The 23,194-nt window shown below is 45.0% G+C and overlaps 1 protein-coding gene across 5 annotated transcripts in view; it reads left to right on the forward strand.

Moving 5' to 3' along the window:
* Positions 1-23,194, forward strand: part of RCCD1 (RCC1 domain containing 1) — a 198,195-nt gene that overhangs the window by 120,255 nt on the left and 54,746 nt on the right. For 3 of the 5 annotated variants that reach the window (XM_085644384.1, XM_085644380.1, XM_085644385.1), the window contains one exon: positions 7,219-7,978. In XM_085644384.1, coding sequence (XP_085500510.1) covers positions 7,219-7,379 — 161 coding nt within the window. In that variant the 3' untranslated portion in view covers positions 7,380-7,978. Of the gene's footprint in view, positions 1-7,218; positions 7,979-23,194 lie in introns of those variants that run through there. The other 2 variants (XM_085644382.1, XM_085644381.1) reach the window with 1 other exon arrangement.

The raw sequence follows: 23,194 nt of genomic DNA on the forward strand, positions 1-23,194 counted from the left end.
AAGACAGCGTTCCCAAATTGAGGTGATCAGGATCCCTTGCTGTGCCAGCAGAAATATAGCTGAGGACCCTATGCATAAATAGACACACAAAAGACCCTCACCCATTGGAGAGCAAGATGCCAAGGAGAGCTCTGGATGGCTGTCCTAGTGTGTCACTGACATGTGCAAAAGATGCAGCCACCCAACAACAAGTGATGGTAGAGGGTGAGCTGCAATCACGTAGCATTGTGTTGATGACCTGACCCAGTGCACGCTAAGAATGAGTACCATCCAAAACTACAGACTTGCCACCCTAAGAGGGTAAACCGTGGGAGGCTAGAATAAAGACGACTTCTCCTTGCTGTTGACTAAGATAGCCAGGAACTTCAGAGATGGGAATACTAAACTTCTCAGGAGTTGAAGTTCCCTGTTCACAAGGGCACATGTTAATTATGGGTACAGTGAAGGATGTGCAATACCCAAGAAACTAGGACAATGAACCATTGCAGTTTTTTTTTCCAGATTTCAAAATATGTTAGGCAATGTCATAAAGCCTACAGATTTTTTTCAGACCTCCATATGACTACTCCTATTGCCTGTTTATACTGACATTTTGTTACAGTTGAGCTTCACCCAAATTGAGCTCTTAGCCTCCCTTTGTGCTTCTAGTTGGCCACATTAATTCACACATTTTTATATACCAAGTAACTGAAGGTATTGTATTGAATAATTCAGACCGAAAATCAAATTACCAGCAAGTTACCCCATTCAAAATGTGGGGCTAGCTATCCTTTATGGGGTCACAGACTGACAGCATTCATTACTTTGAGCTGTGCCACAATTTTGACTCCTGTTTCACAAGCAGCCGACCGACCGACCGACAGTAGGTGTTCAAGGGTCCATTGTGATGGCTTTCTGGATACCACTACAACTCTGATGCGACCCTGCTTACAATACAGGCCTGGCGTGTTCCGCAAGCAGCTAAGACAGCGTTCCCAGATTGAGGTGATCAGGATCCCTTGCTGTGCCAGCAGAAATATAGCTGAGGACCCTATGCATCAATAGACACACAAAAGACCCTCACCCATTGGAGAGCAAGATGCCAAGGAGAGCTCTGGATGGCTGTCCTAGTGTGTCACTGACATGTGCAAAAGATGCAGCCACCCAACAACAAGTGATGGTAGAGGGTAAGCTGCAATCACGTAGCATTGTGTTGATGACCTGACCCAGTGCACGCTAAGAATGAGTACCATCCAAAACTACAGACTTGCCACCCTAAGAGGGTAAACCGTGGGAGGCTAGAATAAAGACGACTTCTCCTTGCTGTTGACTAAGATAGCCAGGAACTTCAGAGATGGGAATACTAAACTTCTCAGGAGTTGAAGTTCCCTGTTCACAAGGGCACATGTTAATTATGGGTACAGTGAAGGATGTGCAATACTCAGGATATCGTATAGCGGGGAGAATGGCCACACTAGAAGGAACCTTGGAGGAAAAAAAGGCCACATTAGCAATACTGAACAGGCCTCAGAGGCTCTGACGATTACATCATGAATCAATCCATGGATATTCCAGGTTTGAAAACTGCATCCCTTCCACGTCGCAAACTTGGATTTTCTACAAAGTGATGCTAAATCCAGTAAGAGTCAAAACTTGGGGTTCCTGACCATAAATGAGATAATGGATTTAAAAGTGGGCAAACAGTGATTCCTATGGGGCACTCTTCTAGACAGTGAGGAAGCAAATACAGTGAAAGTACGGATTGCTAATCGGAGATTCAGCTGGCAAGAGGTCAGTTGTGGGTATTGCCAGAGCTTGGGGTTTCTAGAACAAGATCTGACCTCGAAATGGGCACCAAGAACGGGAGATCATGGTGAATTGAGCCATGGTCCATGTATTCCTAGAGATCAGCCAAACAATGCGAAGTTGCATGCAGGACCTGCATGTGGTGAAAATAGAGATCGTTTCCCGAGGTTCTGAAGCGAACTTATGGTTTTCCGTGCAGTGTTGCCTGTTCAAGACAATTTTATGTGTTTAAAAAACAAGAGGTGACACAGGAACGTTTGATGTCTAAAGGAAATAGTGTTGCTCTTTCAGATGAGAAAGAATGTCCCCTCCTGGCAGATGGTCGACCACTCTGTAGCTCTAAGTAGCGTGTTCTGTCTCATCTAACTTTTCTCTGTTAGAGCGAGAGTGAATAGAATTCAGTGAGACTGTGAAGAACTGAAGGACTGCAGCAAGTAAGAATAAGTGAAGTTTATTTCGAGGAGGAGGAGCACCCACGTTCGGAGCCATCCAGCTGCAATGAATCCAACGTTCCCAAGGGATTCCCAACAGGTGTTCAGCTACGCTCGTGAGGGAACACTCAAACCATAACAATATAAGAATTACATTTACATGCAAGCACATCTCAAAGACATTGTACACGCAGGATGATAAATGAGTACAGACCACAACATCCTCCCTGCAAACAGAATGAAGATTGACCAAAAATAAAATAAAAAATAATATACTAAATGATTTGTAAAACAGATGCATGTAAGGAGCAATGCAGACAAAGTAAAACAATGACATCTAATACCTATTCTCTTAACTTACACGGAATCTGTTAAATATATATATCTCTAATAACATAGAAAACGAGCGCATGTAAAGAACAACACTGACAAGATCAAATAATTCAATTTAATACATAATCCCTTAACTTGCAAGGTATTCGTTTTTGGCGTGCACCTTTTGTGCGAGACATATCTCACATCTCCTGTATGTCTGTGACCTGCTGTTGAGCAACCGGTGTGGTCACCTTTTGTTTTGACATAATGGATGAAGGCGTAATGGACCCCATACTTGAACAGGACCCCACATCTCTTTCCTGATGCCAGTCAAACCGGTCACCATTTTCAGTATTACAGGTGGTATGTTTATTAATGATGTTAGCTTGAGGAGTAGAAACTTTCACCAGAGCTGATTTATTCCACCAACCTATGTTGTCAAGAAGAGCTGAACCTTTGCTCACCTGTACAACAGTTACTGGTAATGTAAACTTGAAACAACATTTCACCACCTTCTTCAGACTCTTAATAAGCACCCAATCACCTTTCAGTAACAAATGATCTACAGAGTGTTTACTAGCATCAAATTGTGCTTTTATGTTAGCCTGCTTTTCTTGCACCTGTACCTGTACCTCGAGAATATTTATCCAACTAAGTGTCCATCAACTTCTGGAATACGCTGGCCGCAGAAGCCAAGCCAAATGGTAATCAATCAATCAATCAATCAATCATGATATTTGTAAAGCGCGCTACTCACCCGTGAGGGTCTCAAGGTGCTGAGAGGGGGGGGGCGGGAGGGGGCGAGTTGCTCTACTGCTCGAAGAGCCAGGTCTTGAGGAGTCTTCTGGAGGCAAGTAAGTCTTCGGTCTGCCGTAGCTGGGTAGATAGGGTGTTCCAGGTCTTGGCGGCGAGGTAGGAGAAGGATCTGCTGCCGGAGGTTGTTCGTTGGATGCGGGGGACGACGGCGAGTGCGAGGCTGGCGGAGCGGAGCTGGTGGGTGGGGGTGTGGAAGCTGAGTCTGCTGTTCAGGTAGGCTGGTCCGGTGTCGTGGAGTGCTTTGTGTGCGTGGGTGAGGAGTTTGAAGGTGATCCTCTTGTCGACGGGGAGCCAGTGTAGGTTCTTAGATATTTATAAGCTCCAAATGGAGTTACAAATGTGGTAAGTTCTTCTGACTTGGCAGAAAGGGGAATCTGATGATATGCCGACTTTAAATCTAATAAAGAAAAATATTTTGCTACACCTAAATTGGCTAACAAGTTGTGAATCTTCGGCACAGGATGACAATCCGCTATGATATTGTGATTATGTGAGCGCAAGTCGGCACACAACCTGACCTCGCCTGACCTTTTGTGGGATAACACTATGGGAGAAACCCCTGCAGAGAAATTGCATGGTGCAATTATGTTTTCATCACATAAGTTCTTCAATACTTTTTTTAATTCATTTCTAGCACTTAATGGCAGGGAGCGGACCATGTGAGTGACTGATTGAGCATTGGATTTGAGTTGATTTTCATGCTCAAAACCAATAACATTGCCAACTTTGTTCTCAAAAACTGTAGGGAATTGATCAAGAATGTGATCAATGCCAGTACCTGAAATAGAAAGGTTAGGCACAACTATGTCCTTAGCATCATCATGAATGCAATAATCAGCTGGAATATCACCGAGAACAATAAGCTGGTCTGCAGCCGGTTGGAGATACAGGCCCATTTTTTCTAAATCCTGCCAGCCTATGATGTTTCTTCCCTTGAGAGCGACATATATTTTACTAAAAGTGCGTCTGCCTAAACATTCTAGTCTGGAGTGAAAGTAACCCAACATATCAATTTGTGTTTCCCCGAAAGCTTTTGGATTAACATCAGACTGAGTGAGAGTGACGCTGTCACCCCAATTTGCATGAAAGGTGGTATCTGATAATATGGTGATAGGCGACCCTGAATCAGCCTTAACTTGCAAATGAATGGCCCCAACAATTATTTCGCACTAAGGTCCCTCAGCTTTGCATATGTCAATAGAATCACATTCAATAGTCAAAACCACATTGTTCAGCTTTTCAGAACAGAAGTCTATGTCCTAATTGATCTCCACCTTATTGACCCTGGTAAACCTTTTTCCACCTCTACATACTGCTTGAAAATGTCCTATTTTTTTGCAGGACAAACATCTTTTGCCAGAAGCCAGACAATTGGAAGAATTTCCAACATGGTTTCTTGAGCCACATCTGAAGCAAATAATTGGTTTCTTGAGCAACTGTTTTGAAGACTTGTTTACAAGGTTTACTGTACACATTGAATAGTCTTCAACCAAATGAACGCTTTGGTGTGTTTGACTTTCTTGTAGTATTTTAGATGAAATTGTGGTACGTTCTATCCCTTTTGCAATATCGACTGTTTCTATTAGGCTGGGATTTTTGCAGCTGGGCAACCTATCTTTAAATTTTTGGAAAAACATGAAAATATGAATTGGTCTCTAATGCACATGTCTGTGGTTGCACCAAACAGACACGTGGCTGCTAAAATTCTCATCTCAGCAATGTAATCCTCCACACTCATCAGAAGTTTGTTTGCGCTTAAAGAAATTATGACATTCTAGTACAATGCTGGGTTCTTCAAAGTATCATTTTCCTAAGCGTGCTAGGGCTTCTTTATACACATCCCAGTCATCACCTGAACCACCTGGTGCAGGAAATTGGGGAAGATTCTCAAACACCAGTTATGCAGCCACACCTAAACAACCATACAAGATTGCTACTTTGCGGGCTGAGGAGTACTGCACTGCATCAATTGCAACAAGTTAATTCTCAAAACCTTTTTACCACTGTCGCCATTTAAGTAGTGGTTTGCCTGGGGTTTGTAAAAATGGAGCGGGCTGTTGAAATTGTTGTGAAGAAGCCATAACATGGATAATATCAGGATAAAAATAAAGATGAGAATAATGAGCAATCTGATGTGGTTTGAATACAATCGAATATTAGGGTGAAGTCAATGATAAATTAATGGAGTTGTCTTTCAAAATGATTTCAAGAGAAAATAGAGCCATAGACACGTGTTGTAACTGAAAGCTTCAGTATTAGCAAGGAAGCATGCACTGGAATTGAAAGCGATAGGCTTGCAAATGAAACAAGCGTAAAATGAAGCTCTGCGTCTTTAAAATCTCTGTGTAGTCTGGGGAGCGTGCGCTGAAAATGAGGAGTTGCTATGACAACGTGCGTGAGGTTATGTGGGGCAAGCAAGCACGAGCACGTATGCGCGTCTGAGTCTACAGTACCTTTAAGTGGAGTCAAGTAGCAACTCAAATTAGTGCTCAGCTGAATAAGTTGTGCCACCGGAAGAATCACAGCAGTGCGGAACATTAGTACGGCTGGGTGAAGTGGATCCCAGGAGGACGGCGAAGTGAGGAGATGGCAGCGGAGGAACCGGTGGAAGTTGCGGTCCAGAAGTATCTGAGAAATGGAAATAATTACGGCGATGGGTGCTGGGTGGGGTGGACCAGCTCATCGCCAACTTGTGAAGAACTGAAGGACGGCAGCAGGTAAGACTAAGTGAAGTTTATTTTGAGGAGGAGGAGCACCCACGACCGAAGCCGTCCTGCTGCAATGAAATCAAACGCCAACTGTGGCGTTGCTAAGGGATTCCCAACAGCTGTTCTGCTACGCTTGTGAGGGAACACTTAGACCCTAACAATATAAGAATTACATTTACATGCAAGCACGTGACAAAGGCAATGTACACGCGGGATGATGCATGAGTATATACTACAGGGACTTTCAAGTGTGATATACTATTGAAATTATAATGATGTTTTTACACTCTTACTGTTTATTCTTTTCTTATGACTCAAGCTCTCTTCCCCAGTTCCCAACCCCTCTCCATCCATTTCCAAACCAAGGTTAATTTGGGGAGACTGGTGTTGTGTAATGTGTGCTTTGTAGATATGTGATACTTAATTTGAAAAGTTATTATTTTCTGACTATGTTGGATACTATTTTTATTTTTTTAACAAACTTTATTGAGACCCAGGTAGTATAATATCTTGCCAATAATTATACATACAGTCATTTTTCTGTTATCATTTTACAGACATAACTTTAACATATTTTCTTATATAAGATGACTGTTGATCGCGTACAGTAATGTTGTGTGGACTTGGTTTCGCAAATTGCAGCGACTTATATATATTCGTTTTTAGGACATTTCCAGCATTAATAAGAAAGCGGCCATTGTTGCTCAATTATTTTTAACACATGTTGCATACATGTTGGGTACTGTATTGCTGCTGTTTATGTCTGAGTGAATGCTGCTGCTTGTATTATTCATAATAAAAAGATTTCGGTCCAACACTACCATTGGAACTATTGTTGTAAGTAAATATATTTTATCCGAGGAACGTTTCAGGGCTTCACACTACATCAATGGTGAAGCGAATCGCCTTGCTTCATACAATGATGTATGGGCTCAGCTATATATAACAATAAAAAAACAGGATGGTTATTATGACCTTGTGTTGCAATCTGTTTAGGGTAAATGTTGAATGCTGATTAATGGATACTTTAAATACTTTTTAAAAATAAGTGAAAATAAACTTTTGAAATATTATGAATGATGGGTTTTCAATTTTTTTTATTTTCTTTTTACAAGTGTGATATGTGTCATATAATAAATTGTACTGTACTTTCCATTTCCTAGGTGCATATGGACAGCTCGGCCATGGTGATACAAACAGCCTAGACCAGCCAAGGCTTGTTGAATGTTTCTCACAAAAAAAACTGTGTGTTAAAAATGTTGTGTGCGGCCTTTGGAATACCTTTGTCTTATGTAGTCCTAAGACAATAGAACTTCAACATTAAGGTAAATGTAGGAGCATCAGTAGTAGAGTGCATCTATTGCGCAGCATGGAGAGGTCATTCATCATAGGTTCTTGGTGTGGTCCTTCTTTAAAGACGGTCTCCCATACAAAAAAAGTAAATCTTGTTTTGAAAATAACGTGTTCACAAGTTTTACCTTAAGAAGTAAAAGTTGTAGAAATATGAAAAAAGTTGAATTTTTCAATTAAACATTTGCCTTTTCTATCTGAAAGACATTAAGCTTTTTGTAGCCTTGTCAATGTTTGATTGTGAGCCGATGAAGCCATGCGGATTTCATATGCATTAAAAAATAATCTTCAGTTGATGCTTATACATGGCTTGACAAACTTAATAAGGTACACCTGAAAATCGGCTGCACAATGATATCAAACCACCCTACCCACCTTACAAATATGACATTGTAAGCACAAGCTTTGCCCACATGATGGATTGTCTCTCAGCTGTAATCTCAACATTATACATAATTTTTTCTGTTGTGTTTGTGTAGCACAACTTTTTCATATCATTTCTTCTCCACTGGAATTTCTTTTCTTTATCTCTGAATTGTGGCTTGGAGGCAATAAAAGTTTATCCAACCTCCATTGTGAGTGTCAGAACCCTTTTCAGATGGCCACGAGGCAAGCAGGGGATTACTGTGCTCAACCGTGGGTAACAAGTACCCCTTCTGCACTTGACTGTCAGTTTTAGGCATGGTTGAGCAGTCCAATGCTCCCTCACAGGGGAAGGTGTGTATACCGATTAGTGAACATGGGTTTACAACTCAAAATACAGGAAGCAGTGGCAATAAATCATTGTCCAGCCAAATACTTAATTTTATGAAAAAAGAGAAGTACTTTCTTACTACCGCTAATCACACAAAGGAAGAATACACAAACAATTACAGAGTCCTCCATTGAGATCGGGGCTGTAGTGTCTCTTTTGCGATTCCCTGCCTTTCTCAATCCTTGTGTTAGCGATCATGGTTATTCACCATTCACTATTAGTATCGTCTACTGGCAGTCCGAGTCCCAAGAGTTCACTACAACTCTGTTTTAAAGTTAGTAGTGTTCCATCGCAATCACACTCTAATCAGCAGCAAGTTCCCCCAGGGATTGTTGGGCCTGAAACACGTCTTTCCTGCACTGGCATGCATTCGGCATTCTGGAGTGTGCCCTGTCCGCGGATGCTTACAGCAGCTGCAGCCAAGTTCAAGTAACTCAGCCACACACAGACTAGGCAGCTACACTCGCTAGGTGCAGAATCCCCCACTCGCAGTCACACTCCTGCAGTGATCTGAGGTTTCCTGCTATTTCTCCTGCTGGGTAAGTCTTCTTTCAGCTCCAGATGGAGGTAGCTATGACGATCTGGTCCTGGGACTCACGCCTGTGTGAAGGTGTTCCCATGGCATCCTCACTCCAGTGGGAAAGAACGTGCTGCAGTCCTTGGTGCTCCCAGTGACCCCTTCCGACCTATGCAGTCACTGGAACTCACTGTCCACAGTCTCTGGCCCGGTCAGCACAATGAAGTTCTCAACAGCAGCCCCTCCTGGCATACAGGGTCACCACACCGCTAATGCAAAACAGTCTTTAATGTGGCGGACCCTCCTGCAACACAGGGTTGCCTCACTGATACCGCACAAGGCTTCAACCCTTACTGCACAGCTGTCTTTCACACAGCAGCCTCTCCTGGCACATAGGGTACTGCACAAGGCTTCAGCCCTTGCTGCACATCAGTCTTTCACATGGCTATCTTTACAGCGGCCCTTTAATTATGCCGACTCAGTTCTGCACATGGGCATTGACCGCATTGGTGCAGCAGCCATTTCTTCACACCTCGCTCAGGGAGTCCACTTGACAGGGCTCTTCACTGGACGCCGCTTCCTCCAACGCTTTCCTCTGCCTGACAGGGCACACTTGTGTTGGCCAGCAGGCAGGCGCTGGTGCTCCAGGGCAGGTGGTCTTAGATTCCCTGGGTGTTGTCCCCCTGGGAGACTTGCAGGCTTTGGCCCCCAATCCTGTTTAAAGGCAAATGTTTTGCAGAGCTTTCCCTTGTGACATAGCCCATCTGTTTCTTGGCAGATGCCAATTTTTGGGTGCTAAGATCTGTTTTATAATCCTTTTCCAGACACCAAATGTAATTTAGCATCTGCGTCTTTGAAGGTGTATGTAGGAGTTCTTCTTCTTTTGATGTCCTTTTGATGTACCTACTCCTATGCTCTCTCCTCCTCATGAAAATCAGTCTGTCACAGCAGGTGTCTCCAAAGTTTATAGTCCCATAACATAGGCAATTGGAGTGACTAGAGTTCACACTTGGATGTCAGCCACAGTGATATGTGCCTCAAAAAGTAAGCCCAGCGGACCCCCAACACTGATCTTTGATTCCCTTATCAGCCCCATCTCCTTCCTGAGATGTGCCCAGGCCCCATCCTTGTGACCTATCGCTGAATCAAAAAGCACCCTTTGCGTGTAAGCCTGGTCCTCCCCTTCCCAGTGTGTGTCTCACCCAGCTAACAGGAATGCAGTAATACACATATCTGTCTGGGGGATTTCTCTACCTCCTCTCCATGTTTCAGCACCACCACCTCACTACTGTCTTAGCCCTGGTTTGCAGAGGGGATCCGGAGGTGTCCATGCCAGGGTTCATTAGCATATTGAAATCACCACCCACTAATGTACTACTAAAGGGGAGTTTCCACAGAAGGGCGGAGAGATATGGTATCTTCAATCAAGGATGGGGTCACCAGTCGCGGATGGCATGACTCGCGGGTGGTGGGGGAGTCACCCCGGGTCTCGGAACAGGAAGCAGGCAGCCTCCCTCCCCTAAGCCAACCACAACACTAAAATGGCAGCGTTGTGATTGGTGGGGACGCCGACCATCCAGGCGTCTATGGGGAGGCAATTTTCTCCATGTAGGCTGCACTGCAGCCTACATGGAGAAAGAGCAGCGTGCACATGTCTGCTTTTGTCGGCCCTGGGGCCTACCGAACAGTCAGCGCCCTCACCAGTGGGCAAGCCACTCCTCCCCTCCCCTGCCCTAGATTAGACTCGACCACCCGCCTGCCCCCAACCAAACACTTCTGCTTTCTCGCAGTGCAAGAAGCAGAATCATAAAATGGTAGTTTTAGCATTTTATGTTTCTGCTTCTCGCACTGCGAGAAAGCAGTGGGGCGACGCTCCTCTGCCCTAATTGAGGAGTTTGAGAAAGTGCTCTCTTTCTTGCATGGTATGCCCCCATTTTTTGCTGAATTGCTGATGTTCTTTGATTGAGGGTGGCATGGGCTCCTGCTGATCAGGTACCCAGGGCCTATGTTCCTTCCCTAAAATTGCATTGAAGCCTAAACCCAATTGGCATCTCTGGCCACATGTCAGCCCCTGGTAAATGGTACCACAGGTACCCAGGGCACTGTGACCAGAGAAGGCCTCAGAGGTCCTGTACCCTGACACGCACACACTGCCTTTGCAGGCTGCGTGTCTTGGTGCAGAACAAAGTGAAAGTCGACATGGCACACATCCCTGTGTACCATGCCCACAAAGCCACTGCCCTGGCATAGATCAGCCACCCCTCTAGCAGGGTGCACTATGCCAGTGGTGAGGGTACAGGTGCATGAGCGCTGTACCCCTACAGTGCCCAAGTCCATTCCTGGGCATTGTAAGTGCAGTGCTGCCATTAAGAGTATATGGTGCTGGGAGTTTGTCATTACGAACTCCACAACACCCTAATGGCTCCACTGAAAACTGGGAAGTTTGGTATCAAACTTCTCAGCACATTAAACCTACACTGATGCCAGTGTGGGATTTAATGTAAAATGCACAACAGAGGGCAACTTAGAGATGCCCCCTGAAACTTGACCAACTTCTAGTGACCCGACGGAGTGGCTGCTTAGGCTGCCATCAACAGACATGTTTCTGGACCCCTGGGTCGAGAGGCTGCTGCTCTCGGGGCCCTGAAACAATGCACATCCTGGGAAGAGGTGCCAAGCCTCTTCCCTCAGGATGGGCAGGGTTTATGAAGGGGAAGCTTCAAAGGCATGCCGCTTTTGTGAGCCTCCCCAGACCATTTGCTGCTTTCAGCAACTGGTCCCCACTAGTTCTACACCCCACTTTGGGCGGAAGAGCCGGCCTGAAAAACAAGTGAGGGAAAGAGGTGTGCCCACCTCTGCCAACTCCACCCCTCAGTTGGGAAGGGGAGGCGAGGTGAAGCACAACTCTGAGTCCCCGCCATCTTGAGGATGGCGGGACCCAACCAACCAGGGACCGGCTTCTGCCCTCCTCCCACTGAAGGGTGGCACGATAGGGGGTGTATCCACCCCAGGGAAGGGACCCATTGGTCCCTGCCCCTTACCTACCTGTAACGCCCCTAAATCTGGTATTTATGGGGCACCCTGAACCTTGCTTCCTCAGATCCAGCCTCTGACAACAAGAAGAAACGAAGAAGTAGAAGGACCGAACAGCAGTGCAGCCAGCTAACATAAGGAAGACGCCCACTGACTTGGCCCCAGCCCTACAGGCCTGTCTCCCCTCGAACCTGCTCCTGCGAAATCCCGGTGTGTCCTGCAGCCAGCAACCTCAAAAACCCCAGAGGGCCTGCCTGCCTTCACTTCCAGAGACTGCTTCTCCCGTGAACACCGGATTTGTTCAACTGCAACCTCTGGCAGCAGCCGGAGACCGCGAATCCAGCCCACTCTGCACCCGCCGATCCCGGCCCGAGCTTGAGTGGAAAAACACCACAAGGAGGTCACCCCAGCGATCCTGACCCAAAATCAGGGGACCCCTGACCTGCCTCAAGTCTCCAGCCGAAGCCTGCAGCCTAAACCCAGAAGGCCCCGCGACCCAGAGTTGGTAAGAAGATCCGACCCCAAAAGGCACCCCTGCACCCGACGCCCCACGGCCTTGTATGCCCAAACGGACGCTCCCTAACCAACCCCTAACTTCCCTACTTACCGAAGTGGTGGTCGCACCCAGAAGTCCTTTGTCTCCCTGCCTGCAGTGCTTTTGCAAACCGGAGGTTCTCCATTGAAAACAACAGGGCACCTGACCTCGAAACAGCACCCTGCACCCGGCCGCCCCAATGCCGCTGAGGGTGCACCTTTTGTGCTACTTTGTTTCCCCATTTGCCCTGACCTAAACCCTAGGAGCTTTGCTCCCACAACCCAGTGGCCTGCTTGCCAGCAGCCACTAGCCGGAGGCCCCCTATCCCCCATTGGATTACATCGGGCATCAACACTGCACCCGGCCGCCCTAGTGCCGCTGAGGGTGTAACATGAGTGCTTCACTGACCCTGGGGGACCCCTGAGTCTAACCCCAGAACCTTAACTCCCACATTACTTACCTGTGAACCGATAACCTGTTTTTCCTCCATAGGATAACATTGACAATTTTCTTCCAAAAAGTTTAAAAGTGTGGAGTTTTTAACTCTAAAAATATTCTTTAAAAATCGCACAAATAAACAAAACGTATTTACTTACCTGTTCGCAGGAAATGTCCCAGTGTTGAATCTAGGTATCCAGCACTGAGTTAGAAAGGTAACGTAAAAAGTAACTTACCTGTAATTTACTGAAAAAGCCTATTCATTTCAATGTACTGTATTTGCTAAGTGTTGCAACCTACTGCATCCCCTGTAAATCAAACAAAGTGCAATTTCTTTTGCATTTTCAAACTGTTCTATATTCAGCAACTTATTACTGAAAATTATTTAATGCTTACCTGTGCCAGGCTTGCTTGGTTCTAAAAATAAAACAACAGTATATTTTTTATACAAAAACAATTGGCCTAGAGTTCAATTCTTGAGTGTGTGAATTAGTTTGCTGACTGAGTGTGTACATCAAATGTTTAAGACTGTCCTCTGATACTGCCTTACTGCTCGACCACTCTACCACAAATAGAGAGTAAGGTTCTATCTAACTTTAACCTCTGCCTACCTCTGGGCTCACCTGGACTCCACACAAACTATACCTCATTTTGGTGTAGTATATATAGAGCCAGTTTCCTACAAGGAGCCACCCTTTGGGGTCATGTATATCCAAGACATCTCTTGTAACATAAGGTTCCCATTCCGAGTACATTGGTGGACCGTCCTGAAGTGTCTGTATAAACATTCACTTTATGTGGGGAATAAGATCTGAGGCGTTGAGCTTAAAGAACTAAATTTAGTGGCCATTGGGCCCAAGGCCTTTCCCCAACAGGCATGTCTCCCATAGCAGACACAACTTCTTTCTCCGACAGAGGGAGATCCAGGGCCTTTTATTTGCTCTTTTGTTAAATTAGTCAAGGGAAATTAATGCCACATGTGCCTTTGCTTTTCAAGCTCCTCATGGTTCTTTTGTCAAACAGGGCCACAGCAAAAACTTTAACAATACCCAGAGAGTCTGCTACCAGACCTAGTCTTTTCTATTCGTGAGATCATCCAGGCCTCCATTTCTCAGTGGCGTCCAGTAATTTTAGGAGGGAGGGGGGCGGACGGGACACACACAAACACTCACAGCCATGCATTCACACACGCGTGCACACACACAAACACATCTATTCACAACACTCATTACCAAACATTCATACATACGCGCACACATGCACCAAACATTAATAAAAAATAAAAATAAACCACTTACCTGCAGCTCTGCCTTTAGAGATCCCAGGAGGCTTCGGACTGCTGCCTTTCCTCATTAGCTGACCTAAGGTTGGAAGGCAGTAGTCCCAACGTCATAAGGCATTTGCATACTCTTCCAGCTTTTTCTAGGCTGCTTGCCTGCCCACGTTAGCCCAATCATATGTGAGCCGAAAAAACTGTGATTAATTAGGATAGGATTGCGATATTTTGGAGGAGATATAGCATTTGGGGTAGCACAACTATCCTCCTACTAGAAATTCTACCAACAGTTGATATGGCAATCTGTTCCTGTTCGTCATATTGGTGATGATTTTGCTGGGACAGTAACTATAATAAACATGCAGCACAGTCTCTAAATCCCAGTGATCTTATTTACCAAGGTACCTGACTGGGGTCTCTCACCTTTGTATAGGGTACTCCAAAGTTGACTGAGCCATTGAGGCTCCGTAGGCAGACGTGTCGCTGCCAGGAACGTATCTGGAGGAAACACTACGGGGAACAGGAGAGGGCCCAATATAAGGTTGCCCTCAGAGGATACAAACTTTCCATTAAGGAAGAAACATCGCTCTATTAATGTAACAACAAATTTGAGACATCGAACTCTCTCAAAGAGCTTTTCACATTTCTTCATCAGCTTTCCTCCCCACCCCCTAGCTTGCGCGGAGGTGCAGGGATCACAAGAGATCGGCAACAAGCTTGCAGAATTCTTCCAGGCTAAAATGGCCAATATTTACTTGGAGCTGGATGCTAACAGTACTTCAGAGAAGGTGCAGGGGAGTCCCAGTAGGGCAGCATCACGAAAGTCTCAGGTTCCCTCAGAGGCCAAGGAGGAACAGGTGCAGTTGCTCGAGGTCTACCTAACACTTGAACTTACGGAGTGACTGTTACCTAACATCAAGTAGGGATCCCCTCAGGAACCTTTTGCTGCTAAAATCCTGCACCCAGTAGCCAGTACAGTGTCTTGCCCCATCACCACAATCATGAACACTGCTGTTAGGGCAGGACACTATCCAGGTCTGTGGAAGAGGCTGTGATTAGACCCTTACTTAAGAAGCCTAATCTTGATCCCAATCACCTCAAGAATTACAGTCTGATCTCACTGCTTCTGGTCCCAGCTAAGATCCTGGTGAAACACCTAAACCAATCTCTGATGAGGTAAGCGGAGGAACAGAGTCCACTGGATGTTTCGCAGTATGGCTTTCGTAGCAACCATGGGATTGAAACTGCCTTGGTAGCTGTAACAGACAGCCACAGATGCTTGTTCGACTAAGGGAAGGCCACAGCACTGATGCTGTTAGATCTTTCCGCTGCTTTCGACACCATCTTTCCATCCTTGCTGACAGAGGGCTTGTTGGTACTGGGTATCAAAGACAGAGCTCCGAACCTGTTGTCCTCCTTTCTTTCGGGTAGATCACAGAGGGTCGCTCTGAATCAGTTCTACTCTGAACATTTTCACTACCTTGTGGGGTTCATCAGGTCTCCTCTCTGAGCCCTGCATTATTTAATCTACATATCCCCACTGGCAAAATGATTTTGTTCTTTTGGTTTGGAGGCTGTGTTGTCTGCTGATGACACAGATAATTATGTCTTTCTCCAAAGATTCAGAGGAGTTTGCAGCTAATTCTGATCATTACCGCAACATCCATAAACATATTTCAGGCCATCCACTCACTGAACATTTTGAAGACAGCCACCCTCATAAAAAGGACTTCCACTTCTTTGGTTTGGAGATTGTACACCAAACTAAGAGAGGGGGAAATCGTGAACTCAAACTACGGAGACGCGAAAGTGAACTAATCATGAACTACAAAACCACAAATCTGGGGCTTAACAAGGATGCGGAAATGCATGTATGGTTAGGAGATGATTAGCTGCTCCTTGTTCCCCCATATTGGTTAAACCGCCTCCTTTAGCCCAAGGACACCACCACCTACCTCTTTGCCTCTCTTAAACACCTTCTACCAGAGGCTAATACACAGCGTGCCTCTTTTGAAATGCCATTTATTCAAATATGGGTCCATGCTAAAGACGCAAACTATACAATTATTTGACGTTATCATGCTCAACTGGACATTAATATGCCACTTTTTTTCACCTTTAGTGGTAACTGATATATGTCCTGAAAATACAGAACACTCGTAAAATTCTATATGTATCACATGTCTGACGTATCATTGTTATTCTTTCTTAAAGTGCCATTTAGCTTTATATGTCTACCAGTATGTCTGTCTTTTCCAAACATTTTCCCCATTCCAACATGGCGGTCGATAAATACCGTCCCGCTCACCCCCCTGTTAACTTATTTTTCAATAAACACCCCATTCCAATATGGCGCCCATCACAAGCACATCGTCTCTTCCGGGTTATTACCCGGAAGCTCTTACACGCGACTCCATTATTACTGCCCGCTGCTACCGGCTTCACATCACTACCAAAGCCGCAGAAACCCACTGAAACCTGGCATTAGCCGAGACCGGAGGTAAGAGATACATCACTACCCCCTTCATATCCTACCAGACTTCAGCCCATATGGCACGTTTTTATATTTTTGTTCTTCATTGTCCTTCTCCCCTTTTAGAATCTTCGGGTTTACAAACCCTTCCTTTTACAAAGATACCCCATTACGTGACTACCCGGTAAGGGATTCTCGATCTCACTGTGCACTTTATACGATTTTGCTCACTTACTCAGCAAAGTGCACTTGTATGTCTTGCATTTCTCAAATACTCCACAAATACATCCGAAGTCCGCTAAGGTTTGGCATTCACGTCCTACTTCACGACTTACGTATGTCGAGCGTCTATGAGCACTTTCCACTCTCTGGGATAGCTCCACTTTTCAAACCACGTGTTTTTTTTGTGTGTTTTAGACCGCACCTACCAATGTATTTTTGACTTCACAATAACATTCCCAATTAGTTATTGCATGTTACTGCATTCATCCAACCTTAAAAATCACGATTTATCTTGATCGATGACGCGCTTCTCCCGCGGCTCACACTAGTCACCGATTCATTATTTTTGGCGCCACGCACCCATTTACCCGCGTTTTCGCTAACCACCCGTACTAGATGTAACTAATGTCAATTTCCTTTCCTTCATTTCATACCTGACCCGGCTACCTCGACGCTGCAATCCCATTCATACTGTAAATATATGCTCACTTCTTACTACTGTATGTCGATTGACATCTTGCCTCTGACTTAACGTATACTCGTAACGTTGGATCCAATTGTGATTATCTGTGTTTTTTTTCACTCATGTCTATATAATCTGTTTCCTGCGTTTCATGATCGCGTCATCACTATATTACTTTTGGAACCCAAAATGAATTGTCCTAAAACTGTTGACTCTCTCGACTACCCTGCTCTCATATGACATGCAATTCCTTCTCTCTCCCTCCCTAAATGACAGCTTGACTTATAACCCAAAAAATGTTTCGTTATTATGATGCTTTCGTAAATATGCACCTTGTCAACCGGTAACTGTTTTGATTTTGTCCTGCATACGCGCGCTGCCCTGAATCTCGTTATTATGATGCCTTCGTAAATATGCACCTTGTCAACCGGTAACTGTTTTGATTTTGTCCTGCATACGCGCGCTGCCCTGAATTGGGGCTCTTTGACATTTTACACTATATTACTTTCTTCAATCTCTGTTGTCATTATGTCTCAAATTGACTGTGCTTAAACTATCGTGTTAATGTTAAAATTGTATTGTATGACATGGATTCCTGTAAATGCCAACCTCCCCGCCTAATATAACTATCTACTTTTCTTCTTCACCTTCAAAACGATTAAATATCCAAATCACATCCCCTATTCTTTCCATACTACTTAACTACTTTTTGCACATCCGTTCCAATATACTCCTTTTAACCTCCACCTAACCTCCCTCTATCCCCCCACCCATATACTCTTCCTTTTAATCACACCTAAACTTCCTGTAAGAACCTTTGCTAATTCCTCGCACCTCAACTCTGCTCCCTTTCCTCTTTCTTTCCCCTCTCCCTTCCCTTACTTCTTTTCACTTACCCTTTTCTTCTGTTCCCACCGACCACATCCTTGTATATCCTGTACACATGACTTACCCAACTCTGTGTAATTAACCCTTGCTGTAACACTGCCCATGTACAGCCCTGAGGAAGCCCTAGGCCTGACGGCCAGTTAGGGGGCGAAACACGTGTTGGCTGTGCCATCTCTTTTCTTTTCTAGCAGACGAATAAAAGCACGAATATCTTACCATCATCATCTGATCTACTTGCATCAATTGGATACTTTATCCTAATCAACTTAAAACTTATACTCTTGCCCGGATACACCTACAAAATCCTAATTCTGATCATTGTTTGAGGACTGTAGAGGCATGGATGGGCAAGAACTACCTGAAACTTAATGGAGATAAGACGGAGGTCTTGCTATTTGGTTGTCAATCTTCAGTCTGGAATAGCATTTGGTGACCTGATACACTAGGTACCCTACAGAGCCCAGCAGAAACAGTGAAGAATCTTTGTATTATATTGGATGGCAAGCTGTCATTGAACAGCCAGGTCAATCGTACAGTGTCAACCTGCTTTTGGACGATCAAAATGTTGAGGAAAACTTTCCTTTCATGACCCGTATGGTTCGTAAACAGGTTGTGCTTGCTCTGGTGTTGCAACCAGTGCAGAATGTGGCAGCAAGACTCACGCTGGACATCCCTAAGCGGCAGTTGGCATCAAAAAGTCTAGGTGATCTGCATTGGCTTTCGGCAGAGAAGCATATATTGTTTAAGGCGCTCTACATTGTTCATAAAGCTCTCTACTCGCCATGTTCCAATTGTATGTACCAGCCAGAAATCTATGCTCTGCAGCTCGCAAGCAGGTAATTGTTCCCAGAGTCCATAAGAAGAAATGGGGAGTCAGAGCCTTATCGGTTGCGGCTGCAAGGCTGTGGAACAGTCTACCCCCCTATTTTGCCTTCATAAAGCCACATCTTCCTTTTAGAAAGGTGTTAAAAACTTGGCTCTTTACACTTTAGCAAGTTATAGGAGAACTTGAAATCTTTTCTCTAATCTTTTTTTCAGCTTTTGCCAAGCAGTCTAGTAAGACAACAGTGCCTTGAAGCCCATGCGCTCTAGAAATCCTGATCATATCATATTAAAGTGGTAGCCATAGAATTCTTCATCAGTGGCATCATTAATTGACTTGGATCAATGAATTGTAAGGCCAGACCACCTACCAGTGATCTCCGGAACCATAGGTCCCAGTCCTTCCTCTGGGTCCCTCCCCAATAGTAGGATGTCATCTGCATAGAGTGAGAGTAGTTTCTGTGAGATTCAAATGTTATACCCCAATTGCAGTGAAATTCCCGAGTAGGGCTGCAATGCAAATATCAGCAACAGGGGCCATCCCTGCCTACTCCCACTTTTAATTTCTATCAGATCAGAAATGGTTGTCCACCTTTATCCTGGCAACAGGGTGGGAAGGGCATATAGCAGTTCAATCACTGCACCATGACCCTACCCAGTACCATCTGCTTCAGTGTCATCATCAGAAAGGGACATTCTAGGGAGTCAAAAGCCTTAGCTGCGTCAGGGAACACAACCACTGCCTTAATGTTTGGATCAATTGAGCGTGTGACCAATGAATAGTGTTTACAAGTGTTTGTGGAAGAGGAGTGGCGCAGCGGCCAGGACGACCCCGGGTCCTGGAGTCAGTCGTCCTGGCCGCTGCGCCACTTCCCTTCCACAAACACTTGGATGGCTGTTTGCCTAACATGCTACTTGAGTACTAGTTGTGTGCAACTCCTTCTACTCTGTATTGCAGTGCCCAAGATGCAAGCTCTTTCATTTGTTTTCTGTCCTCCCCAACCTGGCTCCCTCCACCTACACGTAGCACAAAATCTCCACTGGATATTCCCATAAACCAAATTTGGCTACTCCAAAAACAGTCTGTCTTTTTCTCATTAGTAGCCATAACAGTATCGGTTAGGCAGATCTACCAGAGGGCAACTAGAGATATAATAGTAACTGGAGCAGTATTGATCATACTGTGCGTGGCATGTTATCCCTAAGAGTTGCACACATCCAGTACTCAAGTAGTATCACGCATGTCAGGCAAACAGCCATCCAACATATGCAACACATATCTATCTATGCTAGTCTAGATCAATTGCTTGTGTATGGAGGTTGAAATCTAAACTATAGTAATCCCGACCTACTACTCTTCCCTATGTAAGTAATCGACACATGCATTAAAGTGTATAGCAGACATGCTAGTACAGTAACCATCAACAGTCATTATTTGCTTCATGTTCAATAAACTATGGCAAATAACGGTCCTTTCTTTAGCAGCTGGCGGTATATATCATCACTGATGGCAGCCAGCATCATTTGTTTGTTTGTAGGATGGCTAGTGTACTACTTAGCGGAGTTTTTGTGGACGAAAGTAGCCGCGGATTGGTGATCAGTGAACACCTGTATCTCCAGAGCCTGTAACTTCTTTTTGATTTGTGTAAATTTCCTTCTGGCTTCTTGGACCGTCTGCGTGTGATCCGGATAAAAGGAGATCTTTGTAGTTGATGTTATCCTTCTCTCTAGCCAGTTTCAATATCTTATCACAATCTTATTGCAAATTTACAAGCCCCTATTGCCACCGGAGCATCACTTTTTTTTAACTCTGGTGGCGCAGCGCCATTTTCTACATTTTCAAGGTGGCGCTAAGCCAGTTTGAGTGGCTTAGCGCCACTTTGGAAATATGACCCCTTTCCGTCGCAGTCCTCTGCGGCAAAGGGGCGTGTAATGGGTGTTCCACCTCAACACCCATTGCTTTTTTTACGCTGCCCCAGATTTACAAGGCTGAGACAGCGCCAAAAACAAATGCCATGGATTAACCGGCATTAGAATGGTGCAGCGAGGAAAAATGATTAGATTCTCCTTGTTTTTTGGTCTAGTTTCTCCTCGTTTTTTGGTCATTCTATGCATGCTGCTTTCTGCGGCACACATAGAAGATGCAAATCGCCATTATTGATTGTTTATGTGCAAAAAGGTGTCCCTTCCTGCACATAAACAATTGTCTCTGTAGCGCAGGTACCCCTACAACATGACGGCAGGGTGCCTGTGCTGGCGCTAGGCATCTTTTTTGCGCCAGTGCCAGGGGAAACTCAAGGGTGCGCTGTATTCTTGTGAATATGCTGCATCCCTGCATCCCTACATTTTGACAATGTCGGAGCGTGGCGCTGCTAAATTTGGCGCAGTTCCATGCTACAACATATTCTTTTGAATATGCCCCTTAGTAGCTAACCAATTTTCAGGCATCACGGATGCCCGAGACAGGCCTTGAGGCTAGTGTGCAATGTACGCTGTCCTCTGTCCGTAGACTTCAATAGATTAGCCCGCCCAAATATTTTGGCCAGTGTGGATTTGATGTAGTCCTCCACTTTACCCATAACTTTTTTCTCAGGTATTTCTATGATGCGTAGCTTGATGCGTTCCAGTTCACTTGCCAGCTCTTTTTGCGATGTCGTTAGTTGCATTGCAAAGTCTGCATCCTCTGAAATGAGGCGTTAAGCCTTGTCGATACGAACACCCTGATTGTTCAGAATATCTTTCATTTCATCCATCCTGCAAGTCAGGGTATCAATCATGGTACCTATTGATGATTCATTTCAATCATTAGCACTTTATCATCTCAGTCTTAGTTTACATCATCCATATCGCCTGATACAGGCGGTTTTTCTTACGTTGCCACCGTTCCTGTGAATGCAGGATTTTACTTGCTTCGAAGGTGGCCCTGGGCTGCTTGGTATCTGTTTTGAACATAGCTGTCACCTAATATAGTCACTTACTATTCACCATGTGTTGCTCAAGCTCTTGGACTCGCTTATGGCTGCCCCAATCTGTGGGCGGTAGGCAGGCTTGTCTCCCATGTAGTAATCAGGAAATCCAAACCAGTCTCCTTAGTTCCCAATATGGGTCTTTTCCGCCTCGTCCACCTTCCTCGCTCAATCCTTACACTTTGAGTGATCCTCGCGTCTCAGCCATTGTCTACCTAGCCTGACAAACAACCTTCCCTCAATATGCCTGCTATTACCCAGAGACACCTCTGACTTCTTCCTCTTTGCACCTTCTGTTGGTGCAGACGCTTACCTTCCTGGTAAGAAATAACTGTTTTATTTAAGGTAGCGAAGGCAGTCTTGCCCTTTTTTTAAATGAAAGATTGTTTTTCTTTCTTTTCACCGTGGGATGGATTAATTTTTCCCCATGCTTCTCGGTCTCAAAATAGCAACTCCAGCGAGATTTTGAGTGCCACTCGAGCTCATTGCTTAGTAACTGAAGGAGGAAGTTTCAGTTGGTTGCAGAAGTTAGCGAGACGGAGGCAAATTTGTTTAACAAGCACCAGCAGGATCCTGATAGGACATGGGAGCAATTTTATAAAATGTGGCCCATTTTCCTTGTAAGCGCCGGGGCACTTTTAGATAAGTGTGCTTGGTGCTAACAAGGAGAGTGCGCCATATTAGATTGAATGCGCAGCCCCCAGGGCAGCTGCAAACTCCTGCTGCTGTAGGGGCAGCGCATTCAAGTGAAATCCGAAGTGGCTTTGAAGCATCTACTCTGTGTTTCACTGTGCAGGCAGCAACCCACCTGCACTTTTAAGTGAGGTGAGACATTACCGTCCAGGCGTCCCGGATTTGCCCGGACGGGACCGGTTTTTCACCAGCTGCCCTGGCAGATTTCAGGGAATGTAGCTTCTGCCCCGGTTTTTAGAGAGGGTTGACGGAAGACGGCAGGAGGTGCTTATTAATGTTTTACAAAGCAGGGAAAGTTATCAGTTGTTTCAAGAAAACAATTTAATTATCAGGCATGCTACTGGGTTTTAAAAATTGCTTTTTATGTATGTTCTAACTGCCTAATCTGTAACTCTCTGCTGAAGAGCGCTGTCATTCTGTCTCCTGGCTTGAAGTAAAATTGTAGTCCTTCTATTTCCTTGAAATGTCCCTTTTTTGGCTCTAAAATTCTGGTCACCCTACTTGCAGGTGGGTGCAGTGAGTGACTGCACCCGCCTGCAGGGTAATGTCTAGGGGGTCCATAGACCCCCTTCCACCTCCTCCATAAGGCTGCCTTCAGCGGGCGCACTGACAGTGTGCCACCATTTAGGTGGCACACTGTCAGCGCGCCTCCTGACCGCTTCTTTACATTCGCGCTTGTGTCTATTATACAAAAAGAACAATTCATGGA

The sequence above is a fragment of the Triturus cristatus genome, chromosome 3_1 (genome assembly GCF_964204655.1).
Source record: "Triturus cristatus chromosome 3_1, aTriCri1.1, whole genome shotgun sequence".
Taxonomy (NCBI): Eukaryota; Metazoa; Chordata; class Amphibia; order Caudata; family Salamandridae; genus Triturus; species Triturus cristatus.